Genomic DNA, 23,553 nt, shown 5'->3' with positions numbered 1-23,553 from the left:
AGCTGGTGATGCTCAGAGTGTGCTGGGGGTGATCCATTTAAAAAAAAGAGGCTGGAGTGGAATATTTTCTGGAAAAAAAAAAATGGGATAATCTACAATTTTATACAATACATTAATTAGAAAACATAATTAGAAAATGGCAAATTGACCTTGCTTATGCAGCCTGGGTTTGCTTCCCCTCCTCTCTCTACTGTGTACAATGTTAATTTTAATTATGAGCTCCCGTGACGGTTTGTTCCCCACTCCCGGGTTTTTGTGCAGCGTTTCCTTCAGTGCTTTTGTCCCTTTCTGTTCAATTCCTTGCCTCCGGCCTTATTTACTGCACATAACTCAAGCTTTATTCCAGGCAGAAACTATACATTTCCCTCTGTGTTCTCCTGTCACGCCTGCCATTACATTATCAGAGCTCTTCATAAAAGCTAATTGTTTTTTCCCAAATCCCTGAGAGGCAAAGAGATTTTATCTTCCCCTAATTTTACAGGCTGGAGCTTAAGACGGAGGGATTGAGTTCAGAAGTATTTTGAGAGCCCCATTTAAAATATCTGTCGATGGGATCTTGTAGCTCTTTGCGCTATGTTGCATTGGATGTGTTCAAACAAGGGCCATATCGACTGCAGCCGCCGCACTTCAGCCAACGACACTGGAATGTGTCAGCCCGAGCCAACAGAAACAAGCAGGAAAATAAAGTTGGTTTGGCTACGGTATTTAAAAGCCTGTAAGGAAGCAAGCAGACCTCTAAAGCGCAGAAAGGACAATACTTCTGAAAACACCAGCAACGGGACCCGCAGCCCCCAGCCCACAACCTGCGCACACATCAGCACCTCCCGGGGTTAGGCGCTGGAAATCCAGGTTATTCTTCTCCAAAGAAGGAAAACAAAACGAATGGGTTTGTTTCTGGCATCGCTTCTGAAGGGCTAATTAGAATCTTAATATAGAATCTAATTTGAACATCTTGTTCCCCCTTCATTTCGTGTCTTTGCCTGGTGCGTCTCATTCATTCCGCTTTGTAGCAAAGATGCAATTTGTATCCATAACATAATTTACTTATAGTTACACTAGCTAACTTTAAATAATTCAGAACATTTATGAAGGCATTTTTACAGCTTACTTGCACTTTCTATATGTCTGTATAGGAACTAAAGAAAATTCAGTGTTTGAACTGTGAAATCTAGAAGCAGGTATAAGATTCCAAATCATATAATGTCTTTGGCCAAAGGAGGAACTTTCACCTGGCTTTTCGCAATGGCCTCACCAGGTGAAGGTTTGTGAGCTCTCCAAAGCAAACAAACCAAGGAGGAGATGGGGACTCCAGCGTTGGAGACTTTAGGACTGACTCAAAATCACCTGCAAATGAAATGGAAGAGGGAAAAAAAAGCTTCTTTGTACTATCTCCACATAAGTGAGGGGAATGTAATTTAAAATGTACTGATCTCTTGCAAGAATAGTCTTGGAGTATTAGAATAGATGCTGAGACAGCACTTTTCCTGAGAAGCATTTCCAAGAACGTCACTGCGGTGAATAAACTCACCTGCGAGACCGAGGGCAACTTGATACTGAGTCTTCCAGCTAATGTGCCAGTTCTCCAAATCTAGAGCCGATTCCTCTTTAAAATGCATTTTACTCAAACACAGGAAATATGCGCTGATGCCCCCCCCCCTCCGCGCTACCAGCCAGCCTGCCCTTTGCTAAAATGATCCTTTCTTGCATAAAAATCTCCAGTTCTCTACGGGAAGGCACTACCAGTTGCTTTTAAAAGGCAGAGACACGTAGGCTGCTGCTCAGACTAAACTCGGTGGCTGCAAAGCTGGACCCAGCGCCGGAGGCTCTGTTCCCAAAGCCTGGCTTCCCAAAGCCTGGCTTACACCCAGCACCCGCAGCACTAACGCAAATCGCTCGCACGCCAGGAGCGATATTTAATGGGGATTTGTGACTTGGTGCCAAACCAAATAGCTAATTTATTTCTCTTCATTAATACTGCGCTACAGGGCTAAACAGAAAGGGAACAGCTGGGAGTGGAACGTTGACAGATGAGGCATCGACCGGCACCGCGGTGTGTCCTCCCAACCCCGGTTATGCAAACTTAGGATGAATATTCACATATTAACAGCTCTTTCCTTGGGAGGGAAAGGTTTGCTAAGCATTAAATCATTATCTGGGGATCTGATGGGCGGGATGCTTCGCTGAACCCCCGCATCCCGGGGCTGCTGTGCCGGAGATGCCGGACCCCGTGGCTGAGGGTCCCGCTTGGCTGAGCTGGCAGGGAGATAACACCGTTCTTTTGCTAAACTCTGCTGGTTTTCAGAATTAAATCATTTAAGAGCCATTGCCAGGGATGTTTTCATGCAATATTCATAAGACTACTTATCTCTGAATTCGCTGAAAGCAAAGCAAGTCACCTGCAACGGTTACATGAGCAGATTCCCTCAGCTTTTAACAGTTCCTTCAGTTTGACCTTCAAAACAAATTCCAGTGAATGATGGCAGTGTGTATAAAAAATAAAATGTGAATACAAAGCATAATTAATGCTCTGACTCCCATCGGGAAGAATTAAAGGACCCCAGACCCATAAAGGCCTTTTCTATTGTAACCAGGGGTATGGTGATACAAAATAAATTCTGTTCAACCTCACTTGACTTCCAATGTTTTTCTTTTATTTAGATTATATGGGGCTAATTTACTTTTATTACTATGCACATCTTATTTATTTTTTTTTTTATTTTTCAGGAGATACAAAAGCACAACGTAAGGAAATACCCAAATTGACTATGATGGTGTTCACAGCCATTTCTGACCACCCCAGTCAGAGGCTTTAACTGATGTAGAAACTCCTTTGAAGCCGGGATGGGTGAATACGCAAACTGTCCGACACCCGATGGGTCCCAAAATCACTGCATCTCCAGGAGACCCCGAGAAAGGGAGAGAAGAGAAAAACAGCTATTTTGTTGCATGGAAATACACCATCAATCAAGCAAACCCTGGGTGAGTCGGTGCCTGGGTTTGGTGCACAGGAGTGCTGGGACTCCATCCTGCACGCCTGAACATGGCATTTAATTCATTTATGCTCCAGAGACATATAACTCCACTCCTCAATATTCAGGCTGTCTTTGCAAAGAAATAGCACTTTTTAGATAAAATAAATGGCCACTAGTTGTTATAGCAAGGCAGGAATTAGGTATACATAACCAGATAAAATGAAAGGATAATTTGGATGTGAAAACCAAACACTGCACCTCAAGGCATCTGGTGTCTCCATGCTCAGAGCAAGGCCCGGGCGTTTGGAACAGGGGGTTTCCTCATTTGCACAATTTACCTGCCAGCAGTAAGCTGGAAACTTCAAATTAATGTAATTAATGTGTGCAACCAGCTCTCGGGCTCCGCCAGCTTTCTCAGACAAAACTTCTCCTATTTCCTTTCAAAGCTACTGAGAATATGTGGGGTTTATATCTATCTATCTATCTATCTATCTATCTATCTATCTATCTATCTATCTCACTTTATCATGTCCATTTTATTTAATAGCAAATTATATTGCATGTTCCCTGACTCAGGACAGAATGAAGAGCACAATCAGTGAAACAGAATTCATTATGGTGAAGAAAAAAATCATCTTGATTCACAAGGATGATCAAAAGCTATATGTTTATCAAGAATATATAGCATTAAGTATGCTGTAACAACGGTACCTTTTAGAAGAAACACAGTCTGTGCGCTAGGACGTGCTCTGTGTGGAAGGTTGTTTTCTCACCTGTACCTAACGCAGCATTTCTGGGACATCAATGAGCAATTCATTACACCCGCGGTAAGAAGGAAGAGCTCAAGATGCAGGGATTTCTCTTTTCCTTTCAGTTTAAAATTCGGAGTAAGCACTGATGTGCAAAAGCACAAGGAAGGAAATACCTGCTTTGTTACCTCCTTTTGGTACTCATAACTTCATAGCTTTCAAAACCATTTGTTCGGTTGTTTTAAATGCATGGAATATAAATCCTTCCGTTCTGCTGCTGCACCTATTAAATGCCAAAAATCTTTACTACACTTCAAACAAAACCCATTTAAAATACATTTTTCTCACATCTCAGACCTGTTCTGGAAATGTACAGTTCACTCTGCAACTCCTGGGACTTCATAATCGCAATAAATGGCTATTCCTGTATGTTACGGATTTGATTAAAAGCAAGGGAAGCCAAGACCTGTCATTGCAGAAACCAGAAAACCTGCTCTGGATGGGGGGATTGCACTGGAGGAGCTTTCGGGGTCCCTTCCAACCCCTGACACTCTGGGATTCTGTGTACATCTCCTCTCCATCAGCTCAAAGCCATCACCCCCTGTCCTGTCACTCCATGCCCTTGTAAGAAGTCCCTCTCCAGGAGGGATTCTTCAAATTGAATTTATAATGTTAAGATTTAAAATGTTTGTATCAAAATATCCCAAACGGAAGCTCTCTAACTGTCCAGGTTCAACAGCCAACAGAAATATAATTAACTCACAAATCTAAACTTCTTGTATCTGCTCGATTTCATATTCCCTGCAAAGAAAACATGACACGCGAAGTTTCCCTGTCTGCCTGATGCAACACGACATCGCCAGTAGCACCCCTGGAAGAAGCCCACGGCTGGTGATGTGTGCGCATTATATTACACGTATGGATGGATGAATTCCATCCCTCTGTTCTGGGCAGAGGAACCTCTGGCCGGTCTGCGTCTGGCGACGGGCAGGGGCTGTGTTTGGTTCGATTTAAACCCATGTGGGCAATAGCCACCTCTGGAGATAATTTGCCTATTTCCATCCCTACCTGCAATTATGGAATTCCAGCACACAAAGCCACTTCGGCGTTCAATGACAAATAAAATGATTAAGCTAATGTTTATGACCCGAATTCACAGAAAGAGTCCCCAAACCTGTGCTATGCAGTCCCGCTGCCTGGATATGGGTTTTAGGGCAGATCCTCCCACCCCTACTCCACAAACCCAGATCCCAGTTCAGGTTTGAGATACCAGTTTGAGCAGCGGCGCCCTGGTGTGGGATTTGTCCTCGACCCCAAGCGATGCCCCACAGGGCTCCATCCAAAAAACCCTGAAACAGACCTCAAGAGATTAAAATACACACATTTTTTAAGGAAAATGAGATGTAGGTTGTTTCCCTCACCATAATTTTAGCTCTATAATGAGTCCTAATTATTAACATTTCTGAGAAATGCAAAAAAAAAAAGGAAAAATACCTCCATGTCTGCATTCATTACTCACAAATAGGTTATTTTATGATTCATTTAAACGATTCACATGCTATAATTAACACAAGCTCTACAGTTAATTGCGTCTTTGCAAAATAGTTTAATAATCAGAGTAGAAACTTGACAGTCAATTTTTTAATCGCACATACGCGATCAATGTTTTGTATAAACTGCAGCTCATCAGAAACAAATACACAAATAGATGTTTCTCTGAAGACAATCTGAAGCAGGTAAACCCCGATAAAAGGGCTTTAAATTTTTCCCCTCTGTAGTTGCATGAGCAAGGATGCTGCTCTGGAAGGACTTAATCTCATTAAATGAGACATTAACTGGTAGCAATTTGTAAGTGAGTTGATCAAAGGACACTGTAACAGTGCAGAAGGATGAATCAGGAAACTAAAATTGCTGTTATAAACAAAATCTTCATCATTTTCAACACCATCATTTCTTTGTCAGTAACTCCAAAGTAATGCAGATCAAGGGGCACAATCTTCTATCACTCGTAACACTCTTACCACTTCGCTTAACTTTCTGTAAGGCTTGAAAATTGAAATTAACAGTAAAATCTGAAATAATTCAACTTTGGTATATTATTCCTTGTGCAAAAATGTCTCAGGAATCACGTCCGCTACAGCAATGAGATGAACTGACCTCTCGCTCTCCTGAGGATTAATTTTCATTTATGTTCATAACTATTTTGTTTTTAACACACTCTTCCTCCTCCCGTCTCACCAGAACCTGTCCAGCTGCCTCAGGATTCCAGATGCAACTCAGAAAAGGAAAATCCAACCACCATAATAAGACTAAAGCCCTGTCACTGGCATCACGTATTGTCTATCATAAATAATTAGATCATTCCTTTTCTTTAGAGCCCCACAACCCTGTGCCCGCAGCACGGAGAGCTGGAGCAGGATTTAGATGGAAACCACTTCTTTCCCTCTGAATTATTAGTTTGTTTCCCCCAAACACAGATGGTTAATGCGGCATTTGGACACTACCCAGCACAACAGGGCAAAGCCCAGGAGTCCAGCTGTGAGCGGCAGACCTGGGCTGTTTCCTCGGACTCGGATGTGTGGCCAAGCTTGCTTTTCTTGCACAATGATGTTTTGCAGGGAATTTCTGGAAAATTGAGCCTTAAATGCCAATGGACGGACAAACACACATGGATGGGTCGACCCGTCCGGCTGCGCTGCCGTATGGCCACCTCTCCATCCGCACTCAGCAGCAGAGGCTCTTCTGCCCATTGCTGAGGCCGTACGTCTAAATAAAGGACCTAAAATTACCAGGGTTGTGGTGGAAAGTCTGGTTTTTTTTCACCATAAATAAGTGCATAGAGAAAAAGACAAGCGCACCAGAAGAAAACTAAACCAGTATATTTTAATACTACAAAAATGTATAAATATTTAAATGTACAGCAAATAGTACCGGTATACCATTCAATAACTATTAAAACATTGAAAACGTGTAATTTTTTAGCCACAATCTACTTTTATAAATTTAACTTATATTTGTGACCCCAGCACTTATTCAAGAGCCTTTGCGAGCGCATCCTCCAAACCAGCACACCTCAGTCTGCTACTCCTGCTTTGGAAAGCACCCAGCAAATTCTGGTTTCAATCTAATAGAATTTGTATTATCTCAAGAGTACCACGAGGCATCGCTTACCCAGCTGTCCTGAATAGGTGCTTGCAGAGAATAAATAAGAATAAAATGGGGGCGTCCATATATCAGAGTGATGGTTCTGGCTGGGTGTTGCTACGTGTTGGAGAATGAGCATGGGAAGCCACATCGAACCACATCGCTGGTGTTCATACAACGGCTGGTAGCTACTCGTAGGTTACACGTGGTGTGCTCTCACCAGCCGTTAGCCTTTCAGCTACCCCAAAAAATGCAAACAGTGTCGTATCAGAGAAGATCTCTGCTTTTAAATAAGAAGAGAAAAATCAGAACATGGACTTGAACAGCTTTTCTTCATATTAGAGCATGACAAATAAATAAATCCTCCTAGTGACTGGGAAATACTTATCGGTAGAGAAACCCATCTATGTTGATTGGTGCAAATATTTCAGTTCTGGGCTTGCCGTGGTGTCCCCGACCTCCGTGGATCAACCAAAGTCATCGGGAGATACAAAGGAACGCGGCTTTTTACAGCAATTTATGGTTCAACTTACTCTTCAAAACGTTCATTTTGCTGGTTCCACTCAGAATTACAGCTCACTCTCATTTCATCAAAGCAAATCCTAAAAAAATATGAGAGCCAGCAGCACTCTCCCAGTGAAAACAATAAATATTCAGCATTTGTAGAGTTCTTCACATTTTAAACGCGTCGCGCAAATAGAAGTCAACCCTCCTGACGCCTTTCTGAGATATTTTATACACGGGGAAACAAAGACCAACCGATGATTTTTGGCTGTGGGCACTGAACTCCAGACACTCGCCCACAGAGGCAACCGAACAAGTGATTTTAAAGGATTTTAGCCCAAAGGAGTTGTCAAGGCAACAGCTGAGCTTGGCAAAGGGCCGGGCCCAGGCGCGGTAACTCACGTCCCATCACCAAACCCCATCGCTCCCAATGCTGTGTCTGCATTGACGACGCTCTCCGTAAATGGGGATTGGGGTGAAATTCCTCAGGAATGAGACCCGTGGGGTTCTGCATCCTCACCGGGAGGTAAGTCCAGGATCCGGCCCCTCGGAGCGCACGGAAATATCCACCGGGACTGAATTTAACAGTGCTTTTTTTTAGGTCTGAGCATCATTTCCAGGCACCAAGTCATCCTGCTGGCGTGCAGACCCACAGCGGTACCTGTGTAGGGACCACGAGGGCTGGTCCACCTGCTCCTGAATAAGTACAATCCTACACATTGTTTTTCCATACCCAAACCCTGCCAGTTTTCTCTCTTAGAATCACAGAATCGTTTTGGTTGGAAGAGACCCTGAAGATCATTGAGTCCAATCATTAACAAGTAGTAACCTTTATAGTCACTCTGAGGAGAAAAATATTCTTCATCTGTTTTTGAGATTGCACCTCAGTTACACATCGATTACACCGTGTCATCACCTCCTGGCTACGACATCAAGAAAACCTCACAGGGTGGCTGCGCATGTGGCAAAAGCCCTTGGAAAGGAGATGAAGAAACCATTTATTATTTTATTTTCCTGCGTGGGTATTGGTGTTCAAATTGTTTGTGATGTTTGCATGCTCTTCCCATCAAGGAGAATTACAGTTTTGTGAGCTTTTAAGCAATATTGTGTACTTCTGTGGCGGTTTGAAGATGAGAACTGGAAGCGTTTGACCCACCTGAGAGCTGGGAGCCTGGACCAGGTGACCTCCAAGCCCCAGTTAACCCACGACACTCCAGCTCCCGTGCATGCACACCAATCACTTTTCCAATTTAATGTCCTTCTGTTTTTCATTTAATGATGTGTATCAAGAAAGTATGGACGATCTATAAATTTATAATACGTACATATATACGACACTATTAATCCATAACAACCAGAGCATTATACAGAAAATACTGTCATTTTTTCATGACCTAGTGCATAAATAGACCTTGTGAGGAACTGTGAGTGAAATCATGGGAAACCATTTCTCCACTTACCCGTGCCAGAATTACACTGCGGCTGCTGCCCTGTCATTGAGGTCTCTTGAACCCTCTTGGCAATGGGAAATTAGATTAGTGCTGAAAACCCAGCCCGTCACGCCACGGGAAACATGACCAGAACATATAGGAAATGTCACCTGTATGTATAGGGCACACCCCACACCCTGCCATGGGCTGGCACAGCATCGGTTCCTGCGACGCCTCCCACACGACCGTGTGCCGTCAGCGCTTTTGTAATAACCACGCTAACAAAATGGTTAAGCCACCAAATCATTAAAAATATAAATAAGCATCTGTCGTTGCTATGGAAGCAAGAACACCCGGAGCCCGAACTGAGAGCCGGTCCAGTCCCACCCACGTGCAGATCCACGTCTGTGTTTCGGACAGGATGCAGGTATAATACATGCTGGTGCTCGAGGGCAGCAGCTCGGGATGGAGTTCAGACCAACCCCCAGTCTCCCCTGGTCTGGTTTTTGGTTCCTCCATCCCCAGCTCCCCAGACATCAGCCCCAGCCGTTCCTGTTCCCGTCGCAGAGGACATTCCAGTCTGCGCTGCTCTGAGTTAGCATCACTCCTCCTCCTCAATCTTGTTCCCATGTCTCTTGCTGTTGCCTCATTTGTCTCAATTCCAATTTCCAAGGGCAGTCTTTGCTCAGTTTTGCTGCTTTTCCAATCACCAGACCCCATTTTTTTTCCCAGCACAAATCACAAAGCTTTTGCTCTGTCTGGCGACTTTGCTGCTCAGTGTGGCTCTTCACCGAGTCCCCCTCGACACCAGAGAACAGCAAATATCCCACCGCGTCACCCAGAAAGTCCAGCACCAACACACCCAGCTCAGAGACGCCGGCCAGGGTGGTTCCCAGTGCCACTTACTGTCATAAGGCATTTTATATCAGCTCATTTCTCCATGTGAGACACACAGAAAACACCCCCCATCCCAACCTCTTTGGTGCAGGGTTCATAGAGGTTTCTCTGGAACCATTTTTGAGCACGTTTGCGTTGGTAACAGCGCGTGTTTTGACATGTATAGGCTCAGATGAGCTTCTGTTGGACTGTCACAGGTTTTAACGCGCAGGTGGAGAGCTGCCACGTCAACGACTTTGCTCTGACAGCTGGGATATGGAAAGGGCTTCAGTGCCACGAGGAGAGGAGGAGGAGGAAGAGGAGGATGAGGACGAGGAGCAGGAGGAGATCCCGGCCAGGGCAGAACATCTGCAGCAGCTTCAGGCGCCCAGGGTCATGTTGCGCAGCAGCCACTGCTGGGAACGCCCGTCCCCGCACTCCCGCATGGTGGGGACCATCCTGTCCTCCTCCGACGGCTCGTCCAGACACTGGTTGCTGTTGACGTGCCTCAGGGTGAGCTTCTGCAACAGAGAAGAGCAAGAGCTGCGGCAAGATAAAAACCAGAAATGGCATTTGGGGTCTTATTGTATTCTTATTCTAGTCACTGTACGAGCCAGGAGACAGGTCCTCAGCCCTGCTCATTGCTTATATGGCTCTACAAGACCTCAGCCACGCAACCTGCTGCTCGCCGGGGTGCCCGGGGCACACGTGAGCGCCTCTGCTGAGCCCAGCAGCAAGGAACTGCAACAGGAAAGTACAACATCAGTGCGGGGAAGTGTTATTTCAAAGTATGTTGGATGAAGGAGCAACACGAACACATGTGCATTTCAGATCAGTGGAAACACGTTTGCTAAGTATTATATGAACAACAGGAACATGCAAGTGAAAACTCTTCGGTTCTTAACATATTTTTTCTTCTTCAGGACACTCAACCTCTTTCTGTTTCTACATGTGACACTATATTTCAGAGGAATGAGAGAGTGAGAAGCGAAACAGAGCTTATGTTGAAGAAATAAAACATCTTCTGCTTGAAAGCACAGGGAGAACGTGTTCACGGAGAGATCAAGGGAAGTTAAACACCAAGTTGTGTACTCAGATAAAACCAGGCTGGGCAGCAGGTGTTCCCTCTGCGGCTGAGCTGGGGGTTTTACACACAAAACCACAGCAACTCAGCACACACGGAAGCGCCTTTGAAGTGTTGCATTTGCCAATTTACTATTTGCAAAAAAGGTCTTTCAGTTCCTGAAAAAAAACCAACTAGAACTGTATTGTATGCAAATCGCATAGAGGATACGTCAGGCGCTGGGCCAGAGCTGTGGAACCATATGTCGAAACACACAGAAGCACCCAGTGCTCCCCTGGGCAGACAAAAAAGGGCGAAATAACCCCCCGAGAGCAGAGCCCGACCCAAATATAACCCCAAATATAACCCTCCATTGCAGAGCCCGACTGCCTGGTGTTCCATTAAACAGCAGGGAAATGCTAACATGGCCAACAAACGATATAGTTTTATTGTCCAAACACACACCTGCACCACTGTGCTGTATAATTTCCACTGCAGTTCACACCAGGTCGCCACGTCACATATTAACACTCCCAATTTGTATTATGAATATCCTTCTAATAGCTCATCCCTAGAGCTTCGCTCCTCAGTTTAAAACAAACTATTACGCAATTCTCAGAGAAAAGCCTGCAGATATTATCACAAATCACCGAGGGGCCGTTTGATATGCATTCAATGATGAATAGAAGGCATTTTTTCCTCTAATTACAAGAGGAAAGAATTAGTAGAGCTAACAGAAGTAGCTTGTTTACTAAATAGCACTGCTCAAAGCATCACTGATTCTTCACTTATATTGTTTTAAGTGCAATTAAGCTGCTATCATTTTCTGCTATAACCAGAAACGCAAACAAGTCTAAAAATGCTGCTGCTGCCTTTATCAGCTGCTCCTTTTAATTCAGTGTATAATTTCATGCTAGTTTACCATATCATCGGCATTTTTAGCCATCTCATAAATTTTTTCTTTCTGTGTTCTATCATTATTTATGTTATTAACAAAAAAAGGTCTTGTTTGCTTGGAAAACAATTAATTACAAGGCAATATGATCCTCGTACAAGCCAGCCTGGCATTTTTATTTTACTGAAATGCGAGAACACACAGAACGAGCTGTACAGACATGCAGATGCACAGGAGCAAGCTCCATGGTTTCCCTGCTTATTAAATATATGCAAATAATAGCTCTGGTGAGTGAAGATGCTGAATATGTTACAGTCAAATGATGGAGCGCAGATCCTGGGCTCCAGCACCGCTTTGCTGCCCCATCGCTACCTGCTGGATCACCTCGCAAAATGCTCTGGTTGGCACAACACTTTGATTCCTTCGGTGGTAAATGCTTCGAAAATACGTGTTGATGATTTGCAGCTATTTGTGACCAATATCTCCAGGACTTAATTACTTAAGCTTGGGAATTTTCAAAATGAACGCTTCTGAGAAACAGCACTCAACCGGCATTATTTCTCTGTCTTGGCAGAGGGACCAAATCTCCAGCTATTGCAACGACTGTGTTGACATCAATAGATCAGGGTAGCTGAATTCATCTAAAATTAAGAATAACTAACATTGAACATATATACTATCATATATCTACATACATATAGAATCATAGAACCATTTTGGCTGGAAGGGACCCTCAAGATCATTGAGTCCAACCATAACCCACCCCATGTCTCTGAGAATCTCATCTCCACATCTGTTCAACCTCTCCAGGGATGGTGACTCCACCACTTCCTATATCTATATCTATATCTATATCTATATCTATATCTATATCTATATCTATATCTATATCTATATCTATATCTATATCTATATCTATATCTATATCTATATCTATATCTATATCATCTATATCTACATCATCTATATCTACATCTATCTCTACATCTACCTCTACATCTATCTCTACATCTACATCTACCTCATATATATATATATGTATCATATATAATCACCTGAGAAAACAAGAAAGTAATTCAGCTGAGTTTAACAGGCTGAGAACGGAGAAGCATTTTTCTAAGAACAGCTTAAGCCATGACGTGTTATATTCATTTTTATCATACCAACCTCCAGCCGCTTTGTTACAGGAAATAATCGGTGGGGCTGTAAAAAATGTTCCTAAAGACTTCGAGCCTGGTGTAGTTCCTGAGCGCCCAGGCCTGCAGGGCGCTGCCATCACAAGCCTCCACCGTGGGCCCGCGGGTGCCGTCCTCGATCCTGCCGAGGGTCAGGCACGACTGCGTGATTATGTGAAGAAACGTATGGGTCTGCACGACAGAAAAATGGGGAAAATAACAAACAAAAAACAAACCGCAAGGACGAGGACAAAGACAAACAAAGGGCAAAGCAACAGATGGCTGGGTAAGACAGCAGTGAAGCAGATGAAGCAGAGAGCGCTCTGATGGGAATGATGGATGGAGAATTGTGCTTATTCATGAACTACGCTTTAATTTCACAAAAAATGTTCTCAGTGCTCTGCGCTGAGGGACTGGGCCTTTTGAGACCCACTTTTGCAATTTAGATCTCAGTGTGTCTCTGAATCCTCCCCCAACAACCATGGTGCCCTGTTGTGATGATGGTTTCCCACCACACAGCGAGGTTTGGGCAGAGATGATCACAGAACCATAGAATGGTTTGGGAGGGAAAGGACCTTCAAAGCCCATCCAGTCCAACCCCTGCCGTGAGCAGGGACATCTTCACCCAGACTGCTGATGTTCCCACTGCACTAATATTCTGTACTAAACACCCTGAAGCTTACTCAAGCATTACTAAATTAAAAATATAATGAATTAAACATTTACCTATAAGGAGATAAGATTTTTTTTTTGCCAACTATAATTTCAGCTCTTCCTTTTTTGTGCCGATACCTGGTAAAATGAGATGCAGGGGAGCTTTTTTTCACTAAATTCTGTCCAAAGGTGCAGCAGCCGGTACCTGACGATTGCAGGCGCTGCCTGTGCATCCCAGTGATGCTCCTCCTGCATCCCGGGGATGCTCCTCCTGCATCCTAGGGATGCTCCTCCCGCACCCTAGTGATGCTCCTCCTGCACCCCAGAGATGCTTCTCCTGCACCCCAGAGATGCTCCTCCTGCACCCCAGAGATGCTCCTCCTGCACCCCAGGCATGCTTCTCCTGCACCCCAGGGATGCTCATCCTGCACCCCAGGGATGCTCCTCCTGCACCCCAGGGATGCTCCTCCTGCATCCCGACCTCAGCTCTGCGCAAGGACACAGGATCCATCAGTGCTTGAGTGTTTCTGTTTGAAGCTCAGTGATAAAAATGTTCCAGATCAGTATCACATAATTACAGCTCATCCTAGATGAGGCTTTTCAGTGAAATCGTCTTAGAATGAATTGCTCACTTCAGTCTTTTTTTTTTTTTTGGTTTGGTAAGGGAAAAAGTGAAGTACATAGAAAGAGGCCACTAAAAATACCAAGAACAAATGTCCTTATACTGTCACTTTCAGTAACCAGTGTGAACATCAATGCTTGTTTTGGTTTCATTATGTATTATTGCTTCGTGTTCACTTCTGCCTATTATACTATTCTTTTAAGGGAAAACAAAGGTATACAAATAAAATACTTTGAAATGTAACACTCTCTCTATATTGCATGTTTATACTATATTAAATGCCTACATTTTTTGCAGATTCTTCACACGGGTATAAATAGTACCAAGCATGATTTTGGTAATCCGACCAGACTTTTTTCTGGTACATGAGAGAGTGAGTTTGGCTTCTGTAAATCAGCACCGGCTTTAGCAAATCCATAGTAATGGAAGTGAGAAATCGTTTGTCCCCTTCACTGATTATATTCAACATCACTTTCTAAGAAGGTAACAAAAAACCTGTGACGCTTTCCCTACTCATTTTTAAAGAACTAAGCCCTTTCAAATACACAGTAATAAGACTGCAATTTGTAGCAATATTCACATTATTGACAATAATCTCTTATGGTAAAGCTAGTTTGATTACATCAAACCTAGCCAGTCCCATAACTTTAAGAAGAGAAATAGTCACAAAGTCTGTAATGGCTGGAAGGATGTAGACCAGTAGATGTTGACGATACGACGTGTATTTACGTCATTTGTGAACAATTATTCTGGCCCAAATATTCTGTATGTAGCACTAACAGCCTGAGATCTTCTATGACTACGTGACTAGAGCGGGTTTGGCAGGTCGGACGGTAGGTACGGGAGGACACTACGTGGGGTCGCGGTGACCCGGCACTGCTGGAGGAGCGAGCGGGATGCGCTACGGGCTGGGGACCAGTGTCACCGAACTTACCTCAAAGCTGTATTCCCATTTACCAACATACTGATGGAAGGGGATAAAAGAAAAGGAAAATGGAGTCAACAGTGACTCAAGAAACACTTTTGTGAAGAGTCTCATCTCTCCAGGAAGGCAAATCCAACAGCTTTGCACAGACGCTGCGTTTGGTGACAAATAACAGCAGTTATGCAAGATCAAATCCTGACGTCATTATTCACACATGACGAAATGAAACTATTTTCTATCAGATGTGATGCATTTACAGCGTTATTTTTTACCTGAGATCGTTCACGTGTCACAGGTCAACACGATTTCATCGCGCCAGAGGGACAGAAACGTGCCGGGATGTCACAGCTCAGCATCAACCCCAACCTAATGGACCCACCGGGCAGCCAAACACCAGCTCTAGTATACCCTGCAAAAATATCTCCCCCAAGCCCAGGGCCCCAATATTGGGCGAAAACACACACACAAATCTCATCAGTAAAACTGGAAAATACGGTTGTATTAGATAAGCAAAATCAGGTGCTGAGGGAGCAGCTCTGGCTTCAGCCCATCGTCATCCCCACATCTGCTGATCCGACACCGCGTTTCCCACCCCCGTTCCCAAGCAAATAGCATTTATGCTTTATAAATATGTTATAAAACACCTGCTGGTAGGAAGCCTTTGAGAGCCGGGAAATTCTAACGTGGCACATTCCATCCATAGAGCTGATTTATAGAGCCACCCTTGCACCGTAATGGGCAGCTTGAGAAAGGGCCAGGGAGCTTAATGTGCTGCTCAAGAAGTAGGAGCGAAGAGCATTAAAATTCAATAATGGAAGGTAATGGATTAAAAAAAAAAATCCTGGCAAGATATAAAAATATTAAGGAAAAAAAAAGTTTAAAAATGCTGTAAACTGCTATTGCCTGAAGTGTTAAAAGGCATTTTGCATTAGAAGTGGAGACGTGCTCCCGGTGACAGCGGGTTGCTTTATGTAGTGTTCCCTTAAATCCAGACACCATTAACATTTTGTGCATGTAACGGCTTCTATTTAGACTACAGAAATATCAATATAAATGTTAAGGGTTTTTTTTCTCTTTTACAGATAATATCTAAAGAACTCATCCTATTGGCTTCGGAAAAAGATGCAGCTCAGTGAAACTGCCTTGGAGGAAATAGCAATAGAATAGAGGTTTATGCAACCCGGAGCCATTTGTGGGGTCAGAGCCTGTACCCCAGAGCTGCAGCCGGAATAGAAAACAGAATTACAGAAATACCTACTTAAACAACAAAAAAATATCCCTTCTTGATGGTAAATGATTTTATTTCAACATGGACTTCCACTTCAAGTAGATATTAAAATACAAAACTTTAATGGATTATCTTAATATTGGGCTTTGCAAAGAAAAAAATAAATCAACTTGTTTTCTAAAACTGATGTAAAATATCCTCCGTATTGCAAATGAAATAACAAGCAATCGAGAGGTTATTGATGCGAAGGTACTTTGAGCAGCTTTTCCTCTTATGCCAACTCCCTCCATCAGCAAATCTCTGTGAACCCCAACTTCGGTGTCTGCATTCTGCAAGGCGGGGCCAGGAACTACTACAGTCCCTTCCGTGCTATCTAATCCATCTGCCCTTTTTAACTTCATAAAACCACGTCCTTTTCTTCAATGATGTTTTTCAGTGCCGCGACCTGTGGCAATCTGCTAATATTTATTAGTATCTCTGCAGTCACAACTGCTTTTGCTTCAAAGAAAAGTAAACCTGGTACTACTTAGCATCTCCTCAGTCACAACTGCTTTTGCTTAATAATGTTGCTTATTTAAATTCAATTAAAACCCCGATGGCAAGTACTGCCTTATTTATCTGACCTGCAAAGACAACACCATCATTTTAACTCTATCAGACATAACGCAAAATACTCTGTTTCCATGAGATAACTTTGCTGACACACACCGAGCAACTGATTTACCGCTGGTGTCGGCTGGTTTATCTCAGTTACCAGCCGGCTGATCTCCACTATCAGCTGATAACCCAAGAGGTTCATCACTATTTTAACCCATACAATCCACGCGGGCAGACTTTTTAAAGACATCGGACACTGGGGAAACCGTTCCTGCACACCGCCCTGTGTGTGACTGACCCCTGAGAGCGGATCCGCTGAAAAACAACACCACAAATCGGGATTTTGGACAGAACAGCAAAAATGGTGAATTCTGGTGGTGCAGGAAACGCTGCTTCTCCCCCCAGTGCAGCACAGAACTAGAAGGATATAACCCCAAAGTGCTGTGCCCATATCTCCACCATGGGGCTTTTTGGAGGGGTGGGGGAGTGATTAATACATTTCTTAGAGATTAATCAAAATGATTAAATGAGAACTATTTCCTGCATATGAAAACCAGATTTCTTCCTACTTCACGTGGCTTTTCCCAGGATAACAGCAGCCACTGTGCACAGCACACGCATGGGCATCAGTAAAAATGTATTAATATACAGTAAAAATGTATTAATCATTCCAAGTGCGACAGGCGTTTAGCGCTAATTCAGACGCTTTTGGTATGAGAAAATGAGAAAATGGGGATTTTGGAACAGCCTGCTCCAAAGTGATTAAATCTGATACTTTCACAAGCAGCTACGAAAACATCCGAGATTTACCTTTCTTATCACCACCAGAAAATCTCCTCAGCTCCTTGTTTCTTGTTTGAAAAGATCCAAGTGCTAGGAATATCTATGACAACTGCAATATTATTGAGGGATGTCAAGTCTTAGAAAAGACTCCATTTTTTTGTATATTATATATTTAAATACCATAATCAAAATAAGCTAGCACATTTTAGAAAATTTAGTAACAGTATGTAAATCAAATAAAATTATCTGAAAAAGAAGAATGGATACAAACGCAGCCAAAGTGTTGCAACTGTTTGTCTGGAAAAATAAAGAAGTATCACAAGCCAGTTGTTTTCTTAGGAAAAACCCCTCTCTGTGAGGTGCGTGTTTCCTCCCGCACACCCTCAATAAATAGGAAGGTACATAATGTGATGGGATGTGCTTTATACATAGGATAAACAGCAAAACCATTGTCTTGGAGACCCCTGATATATATTGAACCCAAAAAGGGTATTTCTTTTTTATGAGCTCCATCTAATGGATGATTTTGTTATTACACAGCTACTTAGAAATTTTCCATTCTGCCCAACATAAGAAGACAGCACGGTTCCACTGTTAAATATAAAGGGGAGTGTATTTGGTTGAAAGAAACTCAGCTTTTCCTGCAGAAAGGTAAAAGTGGCTACTTCTATGCAACATTGGAAATACTTTTTAAAAGGCTGCATGTCTTTTGAATACGTCTGTATTTTTCTGGCTCTGCAATCATGGAAATACGCCGATAGTAATGCAGCATCTTGAGACGGAGAGGAGCGGAGCAATGTGACCACAGACCCTCTTAAAACTGCAAAGTCATTTGCAGTAGCTTGGGCCCAAAATATTCAAACAAAAGCAACTGGTAGTGTGTGTATATATATATATATATTTATATTTTTATAAATATATATATATATATATTTGTTTTGATCAGGAACCTGTGACACCAAGTCCATGTCCTCAGCCAGTGATCAGCACTACACTCCTCACCTTCTACTTAAACCAATCTAAAACCAATTAAAAATCAATTATCCTCTGTTGCAGGAATGAAACGAAGGAGGATAGAAGACCTTAAATCTTCCGTGCAAGTTGCAGGCATGAACATCCTCAGAAATACCTCAAAATTATCAAAATACTCGTGCATTTTGTGTAAGAAGAAAAATAATCTTTATTAGAGACAAAATTAGTTTAAATTTTAAGATTAAACTCAAGAATGTATCAAAAGTTACCAGAGAAACTGCACCTCAATGGTATCGTTGTTGTTCTGCCTGGCAGTTCAATATTAGGCAATGGCAGGTTTGTCTGCTTTTTCCTTACCATCAAATGTTATAAAGATCCTATCCTGAAGAAACCGCTCATAGCCCTGAGGGAATTGCACCATGCGAACATGCACTTCCACATCCCAAAGCAAACGCTTAAAATGAGTGTTTTAATTTTCATCTGCTGTTTCCTGCCTCACTTAAAAAGAAGAATTATTCGGGCATAAAATCCTGAGATATTTGCACATATTTTGTGTTAATTTTACAAATTTTCCTCAAGCCGCTCAATTTCTTGAGACTGCGCTCTCAAAACCCAGAAAAAGCCGCTTCCCGTCCCACGGTGACGTCGAACTCAACAGGGGACAGGGATATGGGAAATACTTAGACACAAGGGAAATGCAGAGTTAATATCTTTAAGATATAGCGGAAATAAACTTGTAAGTGAAAAATAAACAAATCTTGCTTTTGACTTAAGAAGTGCAGAATAGTTTGAATTTTTAAGAATGCAGGACAACTCCAGCTACTAGAGAGGAACTCTTTTTTCAGCAATAATGGGATTTTTGAGCCCCAGGTACCTCGGCATCGTAGTCCCAGAGCTGGTTCCCCCGCATGTGGTGGCACTTGAGCATGAGGACGGGGCCGTTGAGCCGCGACACGTCCAGGCACAGGTCGTCCGTGCGGATCTCCTTGTCGGCCGTGTACGAGAACACCTGCCACACAAAACAACAGCGGTCACGAAGAACGAGCAACAGTCTGCGCCGGCTGAGCATCCGGAACATACAGAATTCTCGCCCCTATGGAGCAGAACTACGCTCTTGGCCAACCATGGAGGTGGTGCTGCCTTGGATTGCATGAGCGTTTCAGGCAAGTCTCTCTGCTAATTATACTTAAGAGAAGGAATATCACATTTAGGAAAAGAAATTTTACAGGACAAAGCTCAGGCTTTAATGCCTGGGAGTTCGACAGAATCAGGGTCCTCAGGAGGAACCCCAGGTTCCAGTATAAGTTGGGGAATGACCTATTAGCAGTGCAGGGGAAAGGGACCTGGGGGTCCTGGGGACAACAGGGTGACCATGAGCCAGCACTGGGCCCTTGTGGCCAGGAAGCCAATGGTACCTGGGGTGGATTAGAAGGGGGTGGTCAGTAGGTCAGAGAGGTTCTCCTGCCCCTCTGCTCTGCCCTGGGGAGACCACACCTGGAATCTTGTGTCCAGCTGTGGCCCCTCAGTTCCAGCAGGACAGGGAACTGCTGGAGAGGGTCCAGCGCAGCCACCAAGATGCTGGAGGGAGTGGAGCATCTCCCGTGTGAGGAAAGGCTGAGGGAGCTGGGGCTCTGGAGCTGGACAAGAGGACACTGAGGGGGGACTCATTGCTGGGGATCAATATGGAAAGGGGGAGTGTCAGGAGGATGGAGCCAGGCTCTTCTGGTGACAACCAGTGACAGGACAAGGGGCAATGGGTACAAACTGGAACACAGGAGGTTCCACTTAAATATGAGAAGCAACTTGTTTGGGGTGAGGGTGGCAGAGCCTGGCCCAGGCTGCCCAGGGGGTTGTGGAGTCTCCTTCTGTGCAGACATTCCAACCCGCCTGGACACCTTCCTGTGTAACCTCATCTGGGTGTTCCTGCTCCATAGGGGGATTGCACTGGGTGAGCTTTCCAGGTCACTTCAACCCCTGACATCCTGGGATCCTGTGAAATTTCACACATATTCTAATACAACAGATAAACCAAACCCATCATTGGAAAAAGCCAAACTTTCCTAAACTGTCATCGTCTTCCTACTTGCCCGGTGTCACACTGTAACTGCAGCAAGAAACATGGCCAAACAATCTAATACTCTGAAAACCACTGATATAATTTACAGCACTATCAGAGTTGAGTTTGGATTCAAGAATCCCTCATACGTTGTACAGATATTTCATCTTTTACTGTGCTCATTAGTATGAGATTTATCCATTACCATTTATCCTGAAGTAACTTCTAACTTTAATTTTCAACTCATTTGTGTTAGTTTTTTACAGTAAACATATTTGCATTTTCTTCCAGCCTCTGAGACATGTTTTTAGCCTCAGAGATGTTTTCTTCTGTGTTTTACAGAAAGTAAATACTCATATTTTGAAATGTGTTTCCATTTGCATATTTCTTTTTCCTCTCATCTTTGATAATTGCAATACACTGTTCCATTATATCTTTTGAAAGAATAAGTCATGTCTGAATTAACAATTACAGAAGCTGGGGTTGAAAAACACGCCGTCTCAAGAAAGAAAAATGAACGCTAATTAAGACGATGTAAAATTATCAGGCTGGCGTTTAGCTACCATCCATATTAATTATAGATATAATTATATTAATGCTATATAAAAGCAGAGGGTGAGGGACATGCTGCAGTTTATAGCTAATTAAACAGCGTATTTCAGGCCACACATGGCAGCACAAGGCTGGAAATGTTGCTCGAAACGCGGGGCTGGTTGCAAAGCCTGAGGAGCTGCACATCCCCATGAAAATGAAGCTATTTCTAGTTTTCCCTTTGCTTTTCCAGACAGACACAGAAATATTCCACCCTCTCCCGCTTTTTGTGGAGCTGAGCAAAACAAAAAGGTACCATGAATTTTCCACCAACACCTTGTCTTTTGTAATGCTTGCAATCCTGACATAAACAGATTTAGTGCCTACGCGCAGTAGCAGGTTTTTATAGGAATGAATGTATTTATTTTGCATTCATTTTTTGTTAATATCCTTTATTAATACATTTCCATACAGCGAGTTCAGAGGCAGAAGAAAACCCTACAAAGCCAAAGGTCCATCAAAGTCAACGCTTGAGACTGAGACGTTGGCCAGACCGAACTGAGACATGTCTCACGTACCACCAGTAATTTCACTACTTCTTCCCTGTGAAAAGCAACTAACAATGTATTCCTCCTGATAAACGCCTGAGAAATAATCAGTTGGTTCAACACCAGCAAAATGCCAAGCAGCATCATTAACTGGAAATCAGTGGAGTGGTCAATACAGATTTGTAGCCATTTATATTTGTATATTTATATATTTATAGGGGCTGCGATAGCCCATGGCCAGAATTTTGCTCTCCTAATATTTGGTTGTCCTTTCCTTTGGAAAACAGTTCACCAGGGTATTTTGTCAATTCAGAAGAAGTCTAATACTGAGAATATTGTTCATAAACTCTTAGTTTGCACTTCATGATATGGAACTAAACCTTGAGGATGAGTGTGTAGAATGAAGGAAGAAGTCTGCCTCCAATAAAGACAGTTATACACTGGACATAACTAAGTACTGAAAAATCTAATTTATTCTGACAACTACTTTACTTATCTACAGAACTCCCAAAGGCTTATTTTGAAGTCACCTTTCATAATTGGTTTAAAATACTCTAATAAAAGCTGCAAGGAAAGCGCTTTTCCTCTCCTCCTGTGAGTTATGGAACAGGTTTTTGTTCTTGCTGTTCTCTCCGTTTCTTTTCACCCTGAAGGAATATATTGAAACTGCACCAAACAAACCCACTACGACAGTGTATCTCCCCAGGAAGACACTAAATCCACTCAAGGGTCATTTCTCAGTTTATCGGGTGACCTGAAGACGTGCCCAGCTCCGAGCCCCTCGGTAAATAGCCCATGGGTTCCCCTGAGGATGCTCTGGAAGTCGAGATCAGATTTATTTATAAAAGAAGAGATTATACCAATATCGTCAATGCCATTAAAACAACTCATCCCATCCCACAGCCGTCTAAACCCACAAACGACACAGCCGCTGCCAAGCCAGAAGTGACTTTCCCATTTTACAAAGTTCATACTAAACTCGTTCTCCACCTCTAACCACGAGTGCCAAGAATTCATTTATCTCAACGCTCGGCCCCAAGAGGAGAACCCTGTAATTCCCAGTGAATCACTCTCATCCAGAGAAACACCGTAATCACCACCCGCTGGCACAGCCTGAACTCAGTGGTTGGAACTACACTAAATGGCCAAGGTAAGAAAAATAAAATAAGATAGAAGAAAACTGGTTGGTGGCATCTCCTGGAGACAGGCAGAGTGACAACCCTGGGGACACCTCAAGTTGCTGAGGAACTCGGGTTTATCGCATTCAGAAAAATCCCCAGGAACCACACTGGTGTCACCTCGTTGTGCTGATGCCACCTTCCGGAGACCCAAAGCTTTGTCCTCCACCACAGAATCCTCTGTCCTTTCCTAAACTCTTATTCTTATTTCAGGTGCATTCAGCATTTTGCACAGAAAGCAAAAAACCCTCTTATTTTTAGCTTCACAGGAGTGGGAGCAATGTGGGGCTTTTGGTGTGAGTTTTGTTTGGGGTTGGTGGGTTTTGTTGGTGGTGGTTTTTCTTCATACAGGACGTCTACCCACATATCTGCAGCAAAAAGCTGTCACGGGTCCAGGTCCTCAGGGTGTCCCTTCTGCTGTGCCAAATCCACACTTCTTAGCAGGTCCAGCAAACATGGATTCTGCATTTTACCTACCCAGCCGTCATTACCACGATGTTACCCACCTAAGGCTACTCCTCCCACATTCCCTGGTGACTATTTCTGCCCATTTAAAGAAGCAGCAACTCCGTTTTTCCGTAGACTCTATAAAGAAGGCATTATTCTCATTCTGATTTTGCTAAATAAAATAAACTCTTATTTAACACGCAG

At 43.3% G+C, this 23,553-nt stretch overlaps 1 protein-coding gene across 3 annotated transcripts in view; it reads right to left on the bottom strand.

Annotated features, from left to right (window-relative positions):
• Positions 1–10,055: 10,055 nt before the first annotated feature.
• The window catches only part of GALNT13 (polypeptide N-acetylgalactosaminyltransferase 13), a gene marked incomplete at both ends in the record, with an annotated part of 98,140 nt that continues 84,642 nt past the window's right edge, over positions 10,056–23,553 (bottom strand). Inside the window, 2 exons of one of the 3 annotated variants that reach the window (XM_080346946.1) lie at positions 10,056–10,196; positions 19,464–19,598. In XM_080346946.1, coding sequence (XP_080203072.1) covers positions 10,056–10,196; positions 19,464–19,598 — 276 coding nt within the window. Of the gene's footprint in view, positions 10,197–12,814; positions 13,001–19,463; positions 19,599–23,553 lie in introns of those variants that run through there. The other 2 variants (XM_080346944.1, XM_080346945.1) reach the window with 2 other exon arrangements.

Source organism: Nesoenas mayeri (genome assembly GCF_963082525.1).
Source record: "Nesoenas mayeri genome assembly, chromosome: 6".
Lineage (NCBI taxonomy): Eukaryota > Metazoa > Chordata > Aves > Columbiformes > Columbidae > Nesoenas > Nesoenas mayeri.
Note: the sequence above shows the minus strand (reverse complement) of the source record. Positions and strands in the feature narration are given on the sequence as shown.